The 18,648-nt window shown below is 38.6% G+C and overlaps 1 protein-coding gene across 2 annotated transcripts in view; it reads left to right on the top strand.

Moving 5' to 3' along the window:
• atr (ATR serine/threonine kinase) overlaps window positions 1–18,648 on the top strand; it is an 86,700-nt gene that overhangs the window by 33,026 nt on the left and 35,026 nt on the right. For both annotated transcript variants that reach the window (XM_072571974.1, XM_072571975.1), the window contains 12 exons: window positions 790–975; window positions 3,106–3,198; window positions 3,280–3,410; window positions 7,861–8,004; window positions 10,162–10,255; window positions 10,749–10,874; window positions 11,168–11,374; window positions 13,884–13,997; window positions 15,249–15,364; window positions 15,782–15,902; window positions 16,475–16,612; window positions 17,350–17,557. In XM_072571974.1, the coding sequence (XP_072428075.1) occupies window positions 790–975; window positions 3,106–3,198; window positions 3,280–3,410; window positions 7,861–8,004; window positions 10,162–10,255; window positions 10,749–10,874; window positions 11,168–11,374; window positions 13,884–13,997; window positions 15,249–15,364; window positions 15,782–15,902; window positions 16,475–16,612; window positions 17,350–17,557 (1,678 nt within the window). The remainder of the gene's footprint in view (window positions 1–789; window positions 976–3,105; window positions 3,199–3,279; window positions 3,411–7,860; window positions 8,005–10,161; window positions 10,256–10,748; window positions 10,875–11,167; window positions 11,375–13,883; window positions 13,998–15,248; window positions 15,365–15,781; window positions 15,903–16,474; window positions 16,613–17,349; window positions 17,558–18,648) is intronic.

Here is an 18,648-nt window from a genome sequence, read left to right as displayed (position 1 = left end):
AGTGCTTTCTTGAAAGGTTAGCTTCCTTTCCTCAATTTTTACGTTGAATTCCATTGTGATGGTGTCTGAAGGTGAAAAGCTCTTCAGTCATTCACTTTGAACTCCCTGCCCTTGTCCTCCTGCACTATTCCTCTTCCTGCCTTTTACCCTCTTGCACACCTTCATTTTGTTCTTTCTCCTGTCTCCTTTCCCCAGCTTGGTCCGTATTGAATACCTGTGACAGCTCCAACTTTTTCTGGTTCTGATGGAAGGTCATCAAACTGAAATAGTAACTCTGTTTCTCTTTCTCTACGGGACTGTTTCTGATTTATTTCAAATTTTCAGATTTTTACTTTTCGTCAGCTTTGTACTGTAAAGTTGTCCGATCTGTCATGATGGACCTGAGAAAGCCTACGCTGACTCCTGAAATAGCAGGCAAACTTCCAGGTTTCACTGCTTCATTGATCTATCTGATACAATATAGATGGGAGTCAGGAAGTGGTGCAAATCATCCAATACCTTCTCTGGAGACCTGTAAAACATTATTGTGAACCATTTTTAAAGATAACTTGTTACTGGAGAAATATATATCCTTTCAGCTTTCAGAAACTCTTGGGTTTATTGTTCCTTTCCTTCTAATTTTTGACTTTAAAATTTGTTTTACTAGTACTTTTTGGCAAAATGCATCCCTCTGCAACCAACGCATAACCAGTTTTTTCCAGTGACAGGACAGAAAAGTTTCATATTGTGCATTGTTTTACGGTCCAGAGTTCTTATTTATTTCTTCTTACTGCTGTGTTCTGTGTTTAGAATGAAACAGAGCTTGAACTAGGCAGCCTTCTCAGACAAGATTTCCAAGGGTTACATAATGAACTACTGCTGCGTATCGGAGAGCACTATCAGCAGGTTTTCAATGGACTGGCCATACTGGCTGCTTCTGCTTTGAGAAATGATCAGTGCCAAGCACCCAGAGACATTACTTCAGCAGAGTTAATGGTAAGGAGTTGTAGGTCATGCCCATCTGTTTCAGATTCCTCTTGTAGATAAGCTGGTTTCAAAATACAGGCAGATGATCTAGAATGTGATAGTTGCGTTCCTGTGCAACCCAATTTATACAAAAATCGCACAGTACAAACAACACTTGAAGTGTTGGTGATCTAATCATGTTACAGCCAAAACGCACTTTAAAATTTTAAAACACTTTAGAAACAGTGTTCTCTGTTCACCCAATTGCCTTAGAGCCAATTTGTTTTAACGATAGATGCGTTATAGCAGAACTGCCTGTACAAAATACTGCCAGACCTCTCACCTTGACTCGTCAACCTTGTTTCATTTAGTTTTGTTTATAAAATAGCACAAAATATCCATTGAGCACTCCACATAACTTGTCACAGATTTGCACATCCCATATGTGCACATCACTTTTTCCTCAGATCTTTGGTGCACCACAACTGGGGACTTCTTCTTTTGTATCTATTCCCTGTGCTCTCGCCCTTGATCCTAAAATCCCTCTTTTTTTTTTTCCTATCCATCTCTCTGACCTCCAACCACTCCTGTTCCCACCCTCTGTACTTGCCTTTAAAATCCCTCATGTCCATTGTCCAACTGACTCCTGCTGCCTCTTGTTTTTCTTTCCTTCTGCACTCTTGACGTGTTTGGGACTTCAGCTACTCCCTGCACTGATCAATGTCTGCCACAAGGTGGAGTCTGGTATTTATTTTTGCATTTATGGTCATTTTTTGTTTGTTTTACAAGTGCCAGTTATGAAGAAAGGCATTTAGAAATGTGTAACTGTTTAACTTATAATATTTTATTTCCTTTCTGATGAGAAAGTTGTAAAAGTGTGTAACTACAGTTTTTCTTTAATAGTAATATGTCTCAAATTATTTCACCTGGGAATGGACAGTGCTTCAATGAATGCATTAGTATTTTTTGGGGGGAAACATTCTGCACTAACTCGACTTCATTTTTAATATTGATTCCTTTGGGAATCTGTGACCTCAATTTTAAGGAACACAAGTACAAGTTTGAGAGGACAATTCCTCGCTTAAGGTTGTCTCTGAGAACCTGAAAAGTGCAACTCTTTAATCATAGACCATAGAATCCCTACAGTGTGGAAACCGGTCATCTGGCCAACAAATCCACACCAACCTGCTGAAGAATAACCCACTCAGACCCATTCCCCTACCTTATTACCCTACATTTTCCGTTGACTCATGCACCTAACTTACACACTGAACACTTTTGGGAAATTTAGCATGGCCAATTCACCTGACCTGCACATCTTTGGACTTTGGGAGGAAACCAGAGAACCTGAGGGAAACCCATGCAGACACGGGGAGAATGTGCAAACTCCATACAGACAGTTGCCTGAGGCTGGAATCAAACCTGGGTCCCTGGCACTGAGCCACCGTGCCGCCCACTTACTGGAGAGAGAAACAGAATTTAAAACTCTTATTACCTCCTGCTCACTGCTTGTCCCTAAGGTTCACCCTTTCCAACTTTCTGACCTGCTCCCATTCACCACTTCCCTGCCTGACTCTTCCACTTGCTGCCTCTTATCCTGAAGCTGTCACTCTGAGCAAGGCCTCAGGTGCGGGCCAGCAAGAAGGAAGAAATGATTGAGGAAAAGAGAGGAGCTGCGAGTGGGAGGTTCATGGAGGGAAGCTATGAATGACAGCTGGAGAGGCCTCCCCAACAAGATGATCAGATCATGTGTACTTCACTGGGCTCAGCAGGAAACATTGCTAAAGTTAAATTGCCAAACCTGTTGCATATATATCTTCTGTTATATCCATAAAACTAAAGTGAAACAAAACTGACTAAGGCAATCTTACATTACATCCTGTATCATAATTAAAATCTTGTGACCTATGATTAGTAATCTAATGACAAAGTGGTCCTTCAATGAAAAACATTTGACAAACCCTGCTCTCATACCCTGTTAAAAATATTTTCGAATCAGTCTATTCAGAGATGTCATGGCACACTTCTGGGATAGGTGTAACTTGAACTGGCCCAGTGCGAGGTAACGAACATTAGTTTAGCCAATATTTGAATAAACTTCATCTGAAATGAAAACATTAAGAACCTGTTATTGATTTTTTTTTAAAATTATTTTTCTAGGCTGACTACTTGCAACCAAAATTGTTGGGGATTCTCGCCTTTTTTAATATGCATCTACTGAGTTCCAGTGTTGGAATGAATGATAAAATGATGGTAAGTAAACTCTTATGGTCGTCCTATGGTTTGAAGAACTTGAACAAAACCAGTTATTAATGATCTGTTTTATATTTACAGGCCATGAATAGTTTAATGTCGTTAATGAAATTGATGGGACCAAAACACATTAGTTCCGTCCGGGTAAAGATGATGACCACTCTGAGGACAGGCCTGCGATACAGAGATGAATTTCCTGAGTTATGCTGCAGGTTTGTTTTGAAGGATCGTTTGAGTGAAAAGGAATGCAAAGTTAAATTTCATTGAAGTTTTAACATTAAAAGTTGTGTTTAAAAAAAAAAGAACTGATCACTGCTGAATAGAAATATTACCCTGAAAGACTGCTTGATGTCTTTTTGCATTCTTTCGATGGGAATGGAATGAGACAATTTGTAACCAAGGCCTTGCATTGCAATCCAAATGCAGGAAGACCTCAACAATATCCAGACTTGGTCTGAAAAGTGACGAGTAGCATTCATGCCACACAAATGCCAAATAATGAGACACGCAATCTAACCACCATTCCTTGACTTCAGTGCAATTGCCATTACCGAATCGCGCACTATCAATATCCTGGGGGTTACTATTGACTAGAAACTCAACTGGACTAGTCACATAAATACACTACAAGGCCAGTTCAGAGGATAAGAATCTTGCAGTGAGTAACTCACTTTCTGATTCCCTAAAGCCTGACCACCATCTGTAATGCACAAGTCAGGAGTGTGATGAAATGCTCCCCACTTGGCTGGATGAGTGCAGCTCCAACAAAACTCAAGAGGTTTAACAACATCCAGGACAAAGCAGCCCCCTTTATTGACACCACGTTCACAAACATCCACTCGCAGTATCATGTACATTTAGTGTCAGCAGTGTGTACTATCTACAAGATGCATTGCAGAAATTCACCGAAGATCCATAGTCAACACATTCTAAACCGAAAATCACTTCCATCTTGAAATAACAATGGCAATAGAAATGAGGGAACACCTCCACCTGCAAGTTCCCCTCAAAGCTACTCAACATTCTGCCTTGGAAATATATCTGTGTTCCTTTGTGTTGCTGGCCTAAAATCCTGGAATTCCCTCCCTCAGGGCATTGCAAGTCTACCTACAGCAGGTGGACTGCAGTGGTTGTAGAAGGCAACCAACCATCAAGGGGCAACTGGAGATAGACAATAAATGCTGGACTAGCCAGCGATTACTACGTATGTATTAAAAAAAAAACTTTAGGTTTTCTAAATTCCCTACATCCTTACACTAATCTCTTGACCAATCATCCCCGTGTTGTTCAAATACTTTGACTCTTGACCAATCAATGTCTCAGTTTTAAAATTGTTACCTATGTTTTCAATTCTGACCATGGCTTCACCTCTTACTAGCTCTGTAAGCTCTGATCCACATCCCTCTGAGTTATAGAGTCATAGAGATGTACAGCATGGAAACAGACCCTTTGGTCCAACTCGTCAATGCCGACCAGATATCCCAACCCAATCTAGTCCCACCTGCCAGCACCCGGGCCATATCTCGCCAAACCCTTCCTATTCTTATACCCATCCAGATGTCTTTTAAATATTGCAATTGTATTAGCCTCCACCACTTCCTCCGGCAGCTCATTCCATATATGTACCACCATCTGAGTGAAAAAGTTGCCCCTTGGGTCTCTTTTATATCTTTCCCGTCTCGCCCTAAACCTATGCCCTCTAGTTCTGGACTCCCCCACCCCATGGAGAAGACTTTTTGTTTATTTATCCTATCCATGCCCCTCATGATTTTATAAGCCTCCATAAGGTCACTCCTCAGCCTTCGATACTCCAGGGAAAACAGTCCCAGCCGATCCAGCCTCTCCCTATAGCTCAAATCCTCCAACCCTGGCAACATCCTTGTAAATCTTTTCTGAACCCTTTCAAGTTTCACAACATCTTTCTGATAGGAAGGAGACCAGAATTGCACACAATATTCCAACAGAGGCCTAACCAATGTCCTGTACAGCTGCAACATGACCTCCCAGCTACTGTACTCTGATCAATAAAGGGAAGCATACCAAACACCACCTTCACTGTCCTATCTAGCTGTGACTCCACTTTCAAGGAGCTATGAACCTGCACTCCAAGGTCTCTTTGTTCAGCAACACTCCCTAGGACCTTACCATTAAGTGTAGAAGTCCAGCTAAGATTTGCTTTCCCAAAATGCAGCACCCCGCATTTATCTGAATTAAAGTCCATTTGCCACTCCTCAGCCCATTGGTGCATCTGATCAAGATCCCGTTTTCATCTGAGATAACCTCCTTCGCTGTCCACTATACCTCCAATTTTGGTGTCACCTGCAAACTTACGAACTATACCTCTTATGCTCACATCCAAATGATTTATATATGAAAAGTAGTGGACTCAGCACTGATCCTTGTGGCACTCCACTGATCACAGGCCTCCAGTCTGAAAAACAACCCTCCACCACTACCCTCTGTCTTTGAGCCAGTTCTGTATCCAAATGGCTAGTTCTCCCTGTATTCCTTGAGATCTAAACTTACTAATCAGTCTCCCATGGGGTACCTTGTCGAACACCTTACTGAAGTCCATATATATCACATCTACCGCTCTGCCCTCATCAATCCTCTTTGTTATTTCTTCAAAAAACTCAATCAAGTTTGTGAGATGTGATTTCCCACGCATAAAGCCATGTTGACTATCCCTAACCCAGTCCTTGCCTTTCCAAATACATATACATCCTGTCCCTCAGGATTCCTTCCGACAACTTGCCCACCACTGACGCCAAGCTCATTGGTCTATAGTTCCCTGGCTTGTCCTTACCACCCTTCTTGAACAGTGGCACCATGTTAGCCAACCTCCAGTCTTCCGGCACCTCACCTGTGACTACCGATGATACAAATATCTCAGTAAGAGGCCCATCTAATCCTGGCCTATTGATTGTTGATCTTGTCTGGGATTGCCTTAGTTCTGTGCTCAACAGTACCCTCCTTAAACCCCTTTATATCTCTTACCTCTTTTTTGGACTCTCTTTATGACCTAGTTCTTTACTAAACATATGGCCATCTTGCCTAACATCAGCTTATTTGTCGATCAAATTTTGCTTTCTAACTCACCTTTTCAAAGCACCATATAAATATATGCTGTGACTTAACTGAAGCAAAATCAAATTTGAGATGACAGTCAGAACACAGAGAGCCAGGTGAAAATCTTGATAGAGTGTTCAACCAGTATGTCAGTTCCATCTATGGCATTAAAACAATGAAGAAACAGTTGTAGAAATTAAAGAAGAAAGCAGTGACATGGCACAAAGCTGGCACATAAGATGACTGAGGGCATTTGCCTGATTAGTCTGAGCTGTCTTTGAATTAAATTATGCAATGGGATTGTCCAATTTGTATTCTAAGCTTCTAAAGATATATGGCATTTCTATGAGCAACGAAGCTATTTATGGGTTGTATTGGTAGCTTTATAAGCTTCAGGGTATTGACACACATTAGCAGCAATGTACAAGCTAAACTGCACATATCTGTAAGAATAATAGGATTGTAATGGTAGGGGATTTTAACTTTCTAAATGCAGACTGGGACTGTCATAGTGTTAAGGGCCTGGATGGGAAGGAATTTAAGTGTGCACAAGAAAAACTTTCTTTTTAAGTATGTGGATGTACCTACTGGAGAAGGAGCAATACTTGACCTACTGTTGGGGAATAAGGTAGGGCAAGTGACTGAGGTATCATTGGGGTAACACTTTGGGGCCAGTGATCATAATTCTATCAATTTTAAAATGGTTATGAAAAAGATAGAACTGATCAAAAAGTGAAAGTTCTAAATTGGAGTCAGGCCAATTTTGATGGTATTAGATAGGAACTGTCAAAATTTAATTGGGGAGGCTATTCACAGTTAAAGGGACACTTGGGAATTAGGCGGCCTTTAAGAATGAAATAACAAAGAGTTCAGAGATGTTCCTGTTGGTGTGAAATCTAAGGCTGGTAGGTATATGGAATGCAGGATGACTAGAGAGACTGAAGTTCTGGTCAAGAAAAAGGAGGCATAGATCAGGTATGGACAGCTGGGATCGAGTGAATCCTCGAAGAGTATAAGGGCAGTCGGAATATACGTAAGAGGGAAATCAGGAGGAGAAAAAAAAAGAGACATGAGATAACTTTGGCAAATATCGTTAAGGAGAATCCAAAGAGATTCTATACATATTAGGGCAAAAGAATAACCAAGGAGAGATAGGGGTCCCCTAACGATCAGCATGGCCGACTATATGTGGAACCATAGGTCATGGGTCTGATGCTAAACAAATATTTTACTCAGTATTCACTGTGGAAAAGGATTTGGAAACTAGGGAGCTTGGAGAAATAAATATTGATGTCTTTAAAAAGCTCATATTACCGAGGAGGAGGTGCTGGAGGTCTTAAAATGCTTAAGTTGTTAGGTGAGTAATTGGAGGAGATTTATTTTTCTCTCATGGAGGCCTGGACAGAATTGTATGGAACAAAATCTTGAATTAATACCTTCCCACTTTCCTACTAACTTATTCTATTCTTTATTAGAGTTTTGCGAGTTGCTTTAACTTTTCTCATTGGTTTTCACAGCTTATTACCTCTTTCATAACATTTTAACAGGTTTCTTCCTTAATGGCATTCTGTAATTTAAATCTTTTGCTTTCAGAGCTTGGGATTGCTTTGTACGATGCTTAGATCCTAGTTATCTGGGGGCCCTTCTCAGTCAAGTGATTGTGGCTTTGCTGCCTTTAATGTCGATTCAGCCAAAGGAGACAGCTGGAATATTTCACTATCTTATAGTGGAGAACAGGTAAACTAATTCCTGTATTATTTGCTTAATTGTTTTTATTCATTCAGCTGGCATTTAGATTGCAATCAGTGTCCCAGGTTTTGCAGTGGTTTTAATGGGGAAACTGAGGTTTCCTGATGAAGGGTTTTTGCCCAAAACATCGATTTTCCTGTTCCTCGAATGCTGCCAGACCCGCTGTGCTTTTCCAGCATCACTCTAATCTCGACTTTAATCTCTAGGATCTGCAGTACCCATCTCCACTTAATGAGGAAGCTATCAATGCTAGCTCCCTTAGTCCACTGAAGCTGACACCAATGTCTGAAGTCTATAAATGTACAGTTAAACAAGAAAATCTAGGAGTTGCTGTCAGTAGTTCTATGCTCCTCCAGATGATGTACTGTTGAGAAATCTCCCTTTTCTCTCTACATCCCACAAACTCCAGCAAGCAATCTGCAAATTGATTAAAATTTTTAGCCTGTTATTTGTTGTGAAAATACTTGAAGTTGCATCTTGTTGTAGGGGATTATAAACTGGATATTAATGCATGTAATGTTCATAATTGCTACTGAAAAAACTTCCAGCTCGGAAAAGCTCATTTTAGATTTGTGCAATGTCAAGTTTCTGTGATAATTTCCACATCACTTTAAATGTTTGTGAAACTTTAAAATAATATTTTTGGGTCTAACTTAATCCAATCAATGTTTATATTGCAACTCTACAATTTAAAATTAAAAGTGAATCTTTTCAGTGCATTTACTATCACCATCTGTAGATGCCTGAAGATCCTCTTTATTTGACACTAAGTTTAAACTGCTATGAGGACAGAAAAAAGTGCTGCATAGTGATCACAAAATCCTCAATCAGAGGCAAGTGTTGTTGTTTTATTGCTGATGTAAAAATGTATCCGAGTGTCATTGTTATAAAAGGCATGAGCTTGAGGTAAAATTATTTTTTGATGACTTCGTGAATAACAGAACAGACGCATACATTGAAATTGTGATCTCACCTCTGTCTGTTTTCCTATTGTAGGCAACATTTTCACGGATCCAAATCTATATTCTGACATTGAGTACAAATAATTAACTCCACCTCCCAACTTTGCAACTGTTCAGTGATGCCTTTTGCATCTCTGATGTTTATGTCCTCTTCAAGTGTGAAGTACCTTGTGATTCTGCTACAATGAAATCATTGCATAAATTCAGTTGTTCGTTGTCATTGTTTGCAATGTTACTGCAAAAAGCTATCCTGAAGAAGACTTGCATCCATATACTACGTTTAATACCATCAATGTCTTGAAGCACTTTACAACTAATAATAAAATGCCTTGTATTCTCAGTTACAGTGCAGCAGAACAGTTGTGTGCAGCAAATTCTTGCAAACAGGAATGACCAAATAACTTGTTTTGTGATATTGATTGATGGATAGATATTGTCAGAATAGGGGACATAACATCCCTAATCTTCTTTCAAATTAGAGGTTGTACATCTGGCTTTTGGTATAACTTGTCATCCAAGCCACCCTACCTCTAATACATAGGGTCCCTGGTTTATGAGCATCCAACTTATGAATGCAATTTTGTACAAGGATCTAATTTTATAGAGCTGAGTTAGGAGTATTCCTGGATTTACGAATGGATCCTTTATACTGTTTTGCATTGTATTATGACTTGCTTACAAATCAACTTACAAATGAATTCCAGAAAGGGACTCCTTTACAACCCAGGGACTGCCTGCACCGAACTAATACGTTGGCCTTGATTTTTCTGCTCAAGCCCAGAGTGGCACTTGAGCTTTCTGTGTTTGGCTGGATTGAGTAGATGAAGAGAAGCTATACCTGCTTAACAAAGGAAAAAAAAGCATGAGAGAACATAGATTTAAAATGATGTGCAAACAATGCAAAGCTGATGTAAGAAAAAGCCTTTTCACTCAGTCAATGTTTAGGGCCTAGGGTGCTCTGTCTGCAAATGTGGTGGAGGCAGGTTTGATTGGGGCATTCAAAGGGACATTAGATGATGATTTGAGTCAAAATAGTGTTCAGGGATATGGGAAAAAGACAGGCAACTGTCACTAGGCATTGGACCGATGACTAACATGGCATGTGCAGATGTGCACTAAGCAAATTTAAATTTGCTAAAACTGCTAAGTTGCAGCAAATCTTTTTTTTTTGTTGCTATTTCAGAGCTGAAGTAAAAGATTTTCTCCATGAGATTTACTTTCTGCCAGAACATCCTGATTTTACTGAGATCCAGAAGGTTCTGCAAGATTATAGAAAGGTGAGCCTTTTATTTCAGTGTGCTAGTCATTGATTGCCTGATTAAAGTTTAACTATAAATTACCCCCAAATAGTATGGAGATTTCACACGCTAAAATAAAAATGTGATCTGTTCTCAAAACACTCAATGGAAGCTTGGCAGAGGTGCTGAGAAATGTGCAAATTCGTACTTCCAAACATAAGATTGGTCTCCTCTCCAAAGGTACTACGAGACTTTTGCTACAATCCTTTCTGTTTGCTGATTAATCCATCAGTGAACTAAATCATTAGTGAATTAAACTGTTTTAAAAGAACCCAGAAATATTGCTTTAGCTGCCAAGTAGTTAACAAACTTCAGAAATTCAAAACAAAAACGGAAATTGCTCAAGAAACTCATCAGGTCAGGCAGCATCTGTGGAGAGAAAGCAGAGTTAATGTTTCGGGTCCAGTGAACTGTCTTCAGAAATTAGATGTCTTTGGTGTTAACATTCATTTCACCAATTTCTGTTTTATAGGAGACTTCTAAAAGCACAGACTTACAAACTGAACTGCAGCTTTCGATGCGTGCTGTTCAGCATGAGAATGTAGATGTCCGTATACATGCACTGACCAGTTTGAAGGATACTTTGTTCAAGAAGCAGGTATGCATGAATGGCTTTAAGTCTTCAATGAATTCACTGATAAGAAAACCATGTATGCTAAATTCAAGATTAATAGTGGCAGAAGCACTTAATATTGCAGTAATGACAGATATAACAAGTTATAATGTATTACATTTTAACACCATAAGCAAACAAGATGTTTCTAAAATGTCTCTCTGGTTCCTCAGCACTGGCTCCACAGAGAGGGTGATTCTTTAACACTAAGGAAAATACATTCTGTTTGAAGACCATGTTAAAATAGGAAAACTGTAAATGTATTATATGTATTTTAGGACCAGTTGGTGAAACTTGCCACAGACAGTGAGACAGTGGAACCTATTATCTCTCAGCTGGTGATGGTGCTTCTGAAGGGCTGCCAAGATGCAAATGCACAAGCTCGACTTCTCTGTGGAGAGTGTCTTGGTGAGTTGGGAGCAATCGATCCCGGCCGATTGGACCTCATGACCAGTAACACAGAGGGAAAAAGCTCCACGTTTGTGGTAAGGGATCATTTGAATTGGAGTGTTGTCTTGAAATAATTGTGAAGAAATGTATTGTAAGATTCTATATCATTTGAAACAAGGATGTATCACATAGATATTTTCAATTTAAATTAGTTTCTTTATTGTTAATGTTAATCAGAAGATGCTGCTGAGCTGTGACTGCGGTTTTGCCTCATGCTTCCAAGTGAGTTGTTGAGTGATAGAGATGGACAGCATGGAAACAGACCCTTTTGGTCCAACTCGTCCATGCCAACCAAATATCCTAACCTAATCTAGTCCCATTTGCTAGCACCCGGCCCATATCCCTCTAAACCCTTCCTATCCATATACCCATCCAAATGCCTTTTTAAAAGTTGTAATTGTACCAGCCTCCACCACTTCCTCTGGCAGCTCATTCCATACACGTACCACCCTCTGCGTGAAAAAGTTGCCCCAATGGTCCCTTTTATATCTTTCCCATCTCACCGTAAACCTATGCCCTCTAGTTCTGTACTCCCCCATCCCAGGAAAAAGACCTTGTCTGTTTATCCCAAGCAATGTCATTGAGAGGTCAAGATTTATTTCTTGTGCCCTTTCCCCTCATGCAGGAAACTTTCTCTTTGCCTTCTCTGTCCAATCTATTTTCCCTCTTCCCTGCAGCCCTGAAGAAGGGTTAAACTCAAAATGTTGACTTCTTCACCTCTATGCTGCCTGTGTTCTTCCAGCCTCCTGCCTGTTTATTCTGGATTCCAGCATCTGCAGTTTTTTGTCTCTAAGTAATACTAGCCTGACATGTTTTGTGTGCCTCTAAATAGAGCTTGAGGACATTGATACTTGAAAATGAACATACTCAATGGATTTTTAACTGTTTTGCCTTCATTAGTTAGGCTTCGGCTGTGGTACTGTGTTCAGTTGTGGGCTATGTAAGTCAGATGGTAAGTAGAGGGGAGGAAATGGCTTAGTGGTATTATTGCTGGATTGTTAACCCAGAGACCCAGATAATGTTTTTGGGATTTGGGTTCAAGTCTTGCCACGGCAAAAGGTCCAATTTGGATTCAATAAATATTCGGAATTAAGAGTTTAAGTGGTTGGCATGGTGGCTCAACGGTTAGCACTGCTGCATCACAGTGCCAGGGACCTGGGTTCAATTCCAGCCTCAGGTGACTATCTGTGTGGAGTTTGCACATTCTCCTCATGTCTGCGTGGGTTTCCTCCGGGTGCTCCGGTTTCCTCCCACAGTCCAAAGATATGCAGATTAGGTCAATTGGCCATGCTAAATTGCCCAGGGGGATTTGTAGGTTGGGTGCATTAGTCAGGGGCAAATATAGGGTAGGGGAATAGGTCTGGGTGGATTACTCTTCGGAGGGTTGTTGTGCAGTTGTTGGGCTGAATGGCCTGTTTCCACACTGTAGAGATTCTTAAAAAAAAAATCTCCATTACAAGGGAGGGTACAGTATGTTTTACTAGAATGTTACAAGGAACTTCAGTTGGTGGAGGAAAGGAAGAAACAGTTGTAATTTTCTCAAGCAAAGAAGATTAGGAAAAGATTTGACATTGATGTTCAATTTATTAACAGTTGGATGGAGTAAATAAGGGAAAACTGGTGCAGCAACCAGAATATACAGCTTTAAAATGATAGAGGAAAGAATGCAACGTTGAGAAAATTCCTTATTTTGTGGAGGATTGTTGCGATCGGGAATGTAATGCTTGAAAAGCTGTTGACACCAGGTTCTACAGAAACTTTAAAGGTATTTGGATAGATCCTTGAAGGAAAAACACGACCAAGCTATGGGACAAGAGCTTGACACTATCATAGAGAATACTTCAGAACTTGTTGAAATGTGAACTGTTTCTCTCCCCAGATACTGCTCAACCTGCTGAGTTTCTCCAATATTCTCTGTATCTGTTTCAGATTTCCAGCATCTGTACTTTGTTGCTTTCATTTTCGGGGTTTGAAACTAATTGGTTAGCTTTCATAGAGCCCACCCAGGTTTGATGAACAGACTGTTCTCAGTCAGTGCTGTAACACTGTGTGGTTCTATTTACATCAAAGTGGTAATGTTTGCATTGTCTGGTAATTTGTTCCACAACAAATTCAGCCGGAGCTGAAGAACCATTTGGTATTTTAGTTAAAGAATGCCTCAAGTAATGTGCATGAGAAGAGAGCGAGAAAATAATTAAAAAGGTTAGTAAGTAGTTTCGAATGTAGTGAACTTCAAAAGGGTGTTCTTCAATTTTCAACTATTTTCAACCTCCGTTCACTGAAAATTGATGCATTATGTCTGCTGGGTTGAACTAAAATTATTTGAAAAATAAGGCTTTGACTTGAGCATCTTTAGTTGCTTTAAGTTATTTTTTATATTTTAAAATAAAGTTTTTAAAATAAAGTTTTAAGATAAATTTTAAAATCATTTATGATTTTGTTAAAATGAGTTGAATTTGTGTAATGTCCTTATTGGGGTGATCAAATGTTAAAGCAAAATTTGCAGTTAATGTACTTGTTTATTTGTAATGATTGTTACAACAGGCTGGTGTGGAGGACCCCAATTTTGCCCATCATCTGCTGATTGAGTTGACAAGAGCCTTCCTTGCTTACGCAGATAATGTTCGCGCTCAGGACTCGGCTGCTTATGCCATTCAGGTACAAAAACAGCTGCTTGTCTGTACAGACTTAATAGAGACCTTTTATGTAATAACAAGCCAGATTATTTTTAGAGAGAGCACATTAGCTAACTGCTTTCTCAAATTATTTACCAGAAGGAGCCGAGAAGAATTTATACAAACTAGGGAGCGAGAAAGAAAGAAAGAAGAATTATGAATAAGCCATATGTTCATGATTAGGAGTAAAACTTTAATGGTGTGTCATTCATTTAACCACTAACTGTGTTTATGAGCTCAGGTAGTTGGTAAATCTCTCTGTAGCAATAGCAAAGAGAATGCTTCAGCCTTGGCCTTTTTTCCTTTGGGTAAAATCTTATCCAGAAAAAAAAACAGGATGTGAACATCAAATAACACATGGTTTATAAAGTGAAAATTAGTGATGTGTTCATTTTGTATTGAAGTACAAGAAATCCTCTAATTTTTTGTTTGGTCACCTCTGTTCTTCCCCTCTTCAACCCAAAGTATTGACTTAATGGTAGAGTTACAACTGAGGCATGGAGTGTTAGTGATGGCATTTAACTGCTGAAAGGAGGACACTTCAGCCAAATCCTATTCTGGCATCCCCAAAGATATAGTAGACATATGGAGACCAAGGTGTTAAGTTGTGAGAGAGTAGCTAGCCGAGATGTGATGAATTAATTGCATCCTTCTCTGCAAATATTTGGGACATATTTGATTATGCAATCTAAGACTAGTAAACCGAGCACAGATCACGAATCAAACCTGGGTGGGTCTGCTAGGTGTGGTTTATCAACTGTACATTCATGGGCTCAAACAATTTTTTATAAATCTGGATTATTTTATTAAATTGACATTGAGCTGGTGATTTGGAGCACGGGTTATTATAACAATCAAGATGTTGAGTCATGTGTCTAGTTACAATTTACTGGCCTTTCTGAAATTTGTGATTGGCATTACAGCAGCTGAGTGCTTGAATATAACCAATGATAGAGTTGTAACTTTTAGCATTGCATGTAATCTGGGTGAATCCTATCAAGAGGAATTTTCATTGGGGCCACTTGGCCTAAGAGTTACTTCTGTTTTAATGGACCTGTAATTCTCATTATCCGAATTGGCACCACAAGTCGATTTAACTATCATCTCATTGAAACTGGTGGGAGTATTAGTATCTTACTTAGTAAGGGATTACTTTTAACATTTCATAGATTTTGTTAGTGTAGTTTAGGTATGGGGACATTTTACTAAAGGTCGATTAAAATTGAACTTTCAGGAGCTGCTACAAATATATAAATGTAAGGAAGGGAAAACAGATTGCCCAGGACGCAGGTTGTGGAGGAGCTTTCCAGAGCATGTTCAAGAAATCTTGGAGCCTCACTTAAACACCAGGTGTGCAGTATTCTCTTGATACTTTTACAATGTGTGTGAACTGACAGCGTATTTTGGCCACAGTTGTAGTTTTTAACATCATGGTTCAGCAGTGGAAATTTGAAGAGTCTCACCTACACCTGTCAAGTTATGGATAGCTACCAGGTGAAGCTGGATTGTGGCTCAAGTCCTCTGAAGTCCTGTAAAGAATTTTCTTTATCTTTGTGAGAAATCCTTCTTTTTGCTCTTTGCCTACAGTCAAGTTCCATTTTTTTAAAAAATATAATCAACTGGGGGTTTGTGAATAAAATGTTTTGCTGATTACCTCTAATAAACAAAAAGTATCACAGTAAGATTTACATGTAAAGTTATACATTAACTTTCAAGATATTGAAATGCACCAATTTTAAACAAAAGTCAGTTGTTTTGTTTATACAGGTATAAAAGCTCCCAGAAGACTTGCAACTGGGTCAGCATTAAGAAGCCATTTTATCTTGGTAAACATGACAGAAATTTTGCAGAGTGGTCAGCAACGTGGGCAGGATACCTCATAACCAAGGTGAGCATATCGATCAGGTTAGAGTACAAAACACCTCTTAGGAGTATTTATCTTGCTAGTTATTTAGAACCAAGTATAAGTCTAGTTTGTAACACTAAGTCATTAATTTGTAAAATTTTCTGTAACTGTGGATGCTAAAGCCTTCATTGTTGCTATACTAAAATAGAACAGTTCCAACATAATGTAAACGCCTGAGCCATTGTTTCGTGCTTGTAGATCTGTTCTTGCCTTGCATAAAAATACTATCAAAATGTACTTGATAAGAACATAACATCTTCAAGCAGCACGAGCAATAACATTCCTAAATGGTGGACTCACTATGGGATTATGATCCATGGTAGGATGAAAAGAGGGCACTCGTAGGTTAAGTTTTCTGATTGCTAATATATCCAGAGGTTCCCCTTTTAGTCTGTGGTGTGACCTCCCTATTTCCAGTCTGCTACCTCTGCATCTTATAATCTTTAAATTATGGAACGACTCCACAAAAATGACCTGAATTCACATCTAGTAATCTTCTTTTTCTCTTAATTCTCAGTACAAGCTTTGATAAATATCTCAATGTCTTCTTTCAGGTTCGAAGTGAGCTAGCCAGAAAAGTGTTTGACTGTTGCAGCTTTATTACGAAACATGATTTTAAAGTGACAATCTATCTGCTACCTCATATCCTAGTATACGTTTTGCTTGGGTGTAATGAAGAGGATCAACGTGAAGTAAGGAACCAATCAATACATTTAAATTCTTACAGTTAATATTCATCTAACAAAGATGATCCTAATTTGTTTAGTTTTCCTCAAGAAAAATACCTGTAAAATCATATGTTATTTAGCTGGATCTGTATAGAGAGGAGAAGGGCAATGCACTTGTTAAGTATTTTTAGATTTTAAAGATTGGTCGTGCTCTGGGGACTAACCTGAAGTATACTCATTCAGCAATCCCTATCTTGTTATAGTGTGTAAAAATATAATAAAGTTTATCTGGATCAAGCTATCATCCAATATTTGGACATTTGATTGACAAAACAAAAATTAGCAATTACGCCAGTCCATGAAACAAAACTTCCAAATTTTAATTTGAGGACATGGGTAAGAAAAGATTGGCTAGCGTGTATTTCCAGAAACAGTATTTTAAAAATTTGTTTTTTTTTGGAAAGAAACTAATTGGATGAAAATAAAACTAGAGTGAATAAAATTGAAGTGTTTGTGTTTTAAATTAAACTTGTTTGAATTGTTTCACTTGTGGGCAAGATTGTAAAAGAAAGTGTGTCTGAACAATTTCAGTCATTTTTTTAAATCTGTTGGCAATCTGAGTTGAAATGTTGAGCATGTGGTCGCTCAGATCAATGTTGGATTCAGCTTCCGTCTGACAAGCCCTCTGCTGAAGAATTACTGATGTTTAACTGAAAGTGGCAGTAAATAGTGATGAATTTTTTTAAAAAATTATTCTGCAGGTTTATTCAGAAATGATGGCTGTTCTAAAGAATGACGAGGCTTCGGACAGGACTTTGCAAGACAGTGCATCAGATCTGAGTCAGTTGAGTACTCAGACTGTTTTCTCTATGTTGGATCATCTGGCCCAGTGGTCCCGACATAAATTACAGGCTCTTAGCTCTGAGAAAAGTGGGAGCAGATCTAGTAAAGATAGAGGGGGACCTAATGGTGAGTCTTTAAAAGTAACATACTTTTAGTCATCGTTCAGAAGCTACAGCTGAGTGAGACATGTCTGTAGCCGTTTCACAATGGAAACTATACTGCATAGTTTAAAAAAAGTTACATACAATTGTGTTACTCTCTGGTTAAAAACTACAAATTGTTACTCCGATGAACTTGAGGTAATTATATTTCCTATTTTCTTGTGTATGAACTTTCTGGCTATTGTTGTGCACTTACCCAATGATTCTTTGACAAAAGAATGAGGAAGTAAAACATCTTTTAAAAAGTCTAAATTGTCCATTTTAAAATGTAGAAGTGAATGATTTAATGCAGTATTAAGTATTGGTAACTATCCTTACTTTACCTGAATCTCTAGGTGAGGTTATATGTATGTATTTATTCCCAAAATATTTGTTAGCGAATGTTTTCTGTCTAACATGAAACAGGATAGCAAAACTAATTAGTGTAAGTTCTGATATAATTTCAAACTCTTGACTGTAATGCACTGACAGAGAGAAGAATAATTAATTGTAAAATTGCAGGCAGGAAGTACCATTGTATTGTGCAGATCTGTTCTGCTAGTCAGGTCACAGCTGAATGTAATCAGCATCATGTGATTCCTCATGAGAAATCTTGTTTTTTCATTTCATTTTAACAAGCTGTTAATTACATTGATGCTCCTTTTCAAATTCTAATCTCAAAATTCGCCAAAAAAAATCAGTATATCAGATTTTGACATAAGTAAAAAGTGTTTTGTTCCAAAATTCAAAACCTTGTCACTGAAATGAAACTCTTTCCTGGCTATACATATTCTGATTTTGGCTGAATTTACCATAAGATGTTGTAGCAGATGTAGGCCATTTGGCCCATCAAGTCTGCTCTGCCATTCAGTGAGATCATGTTTGATCTAAAAATCTTCAATTCTCTTTCCTGTCTTTTCCTGTTTTTCCCTTGATAGTTTCTTTTTATTTTGGAGGATAGCCTTTCAATGAAATGTAAGTACACAATTCTCCAGATTTTGTTTCAACAATAAAATGAAAGCTTATTACACAAAAGGAATGAAGGTAAAATTGAATGAACCAAGCTATTTACATAAA

Source organism: Chiloscyllium punctatum, chromosome 6 (assembly GCF_047496795.1).
Source record: "Chiloscyllium punctatum isolate Juve2018m chromosome 6, sChiPun1.3, whole genome shotgun sequence".
NCBI classification, from domain to species: domain Eukaryota; kingdom Metazoa; phylum Chordata; class Chondrichthyes; order Orectolobiformes; family Hemiscylliidae; genus Chiloscyllium; species Chiloscyllium punctatum.
The sequence above is the reverse complement of the archived record's forward strand: the minus strand, read 5'-3'. Positions and strand labels throughout refer to the sequence as shown.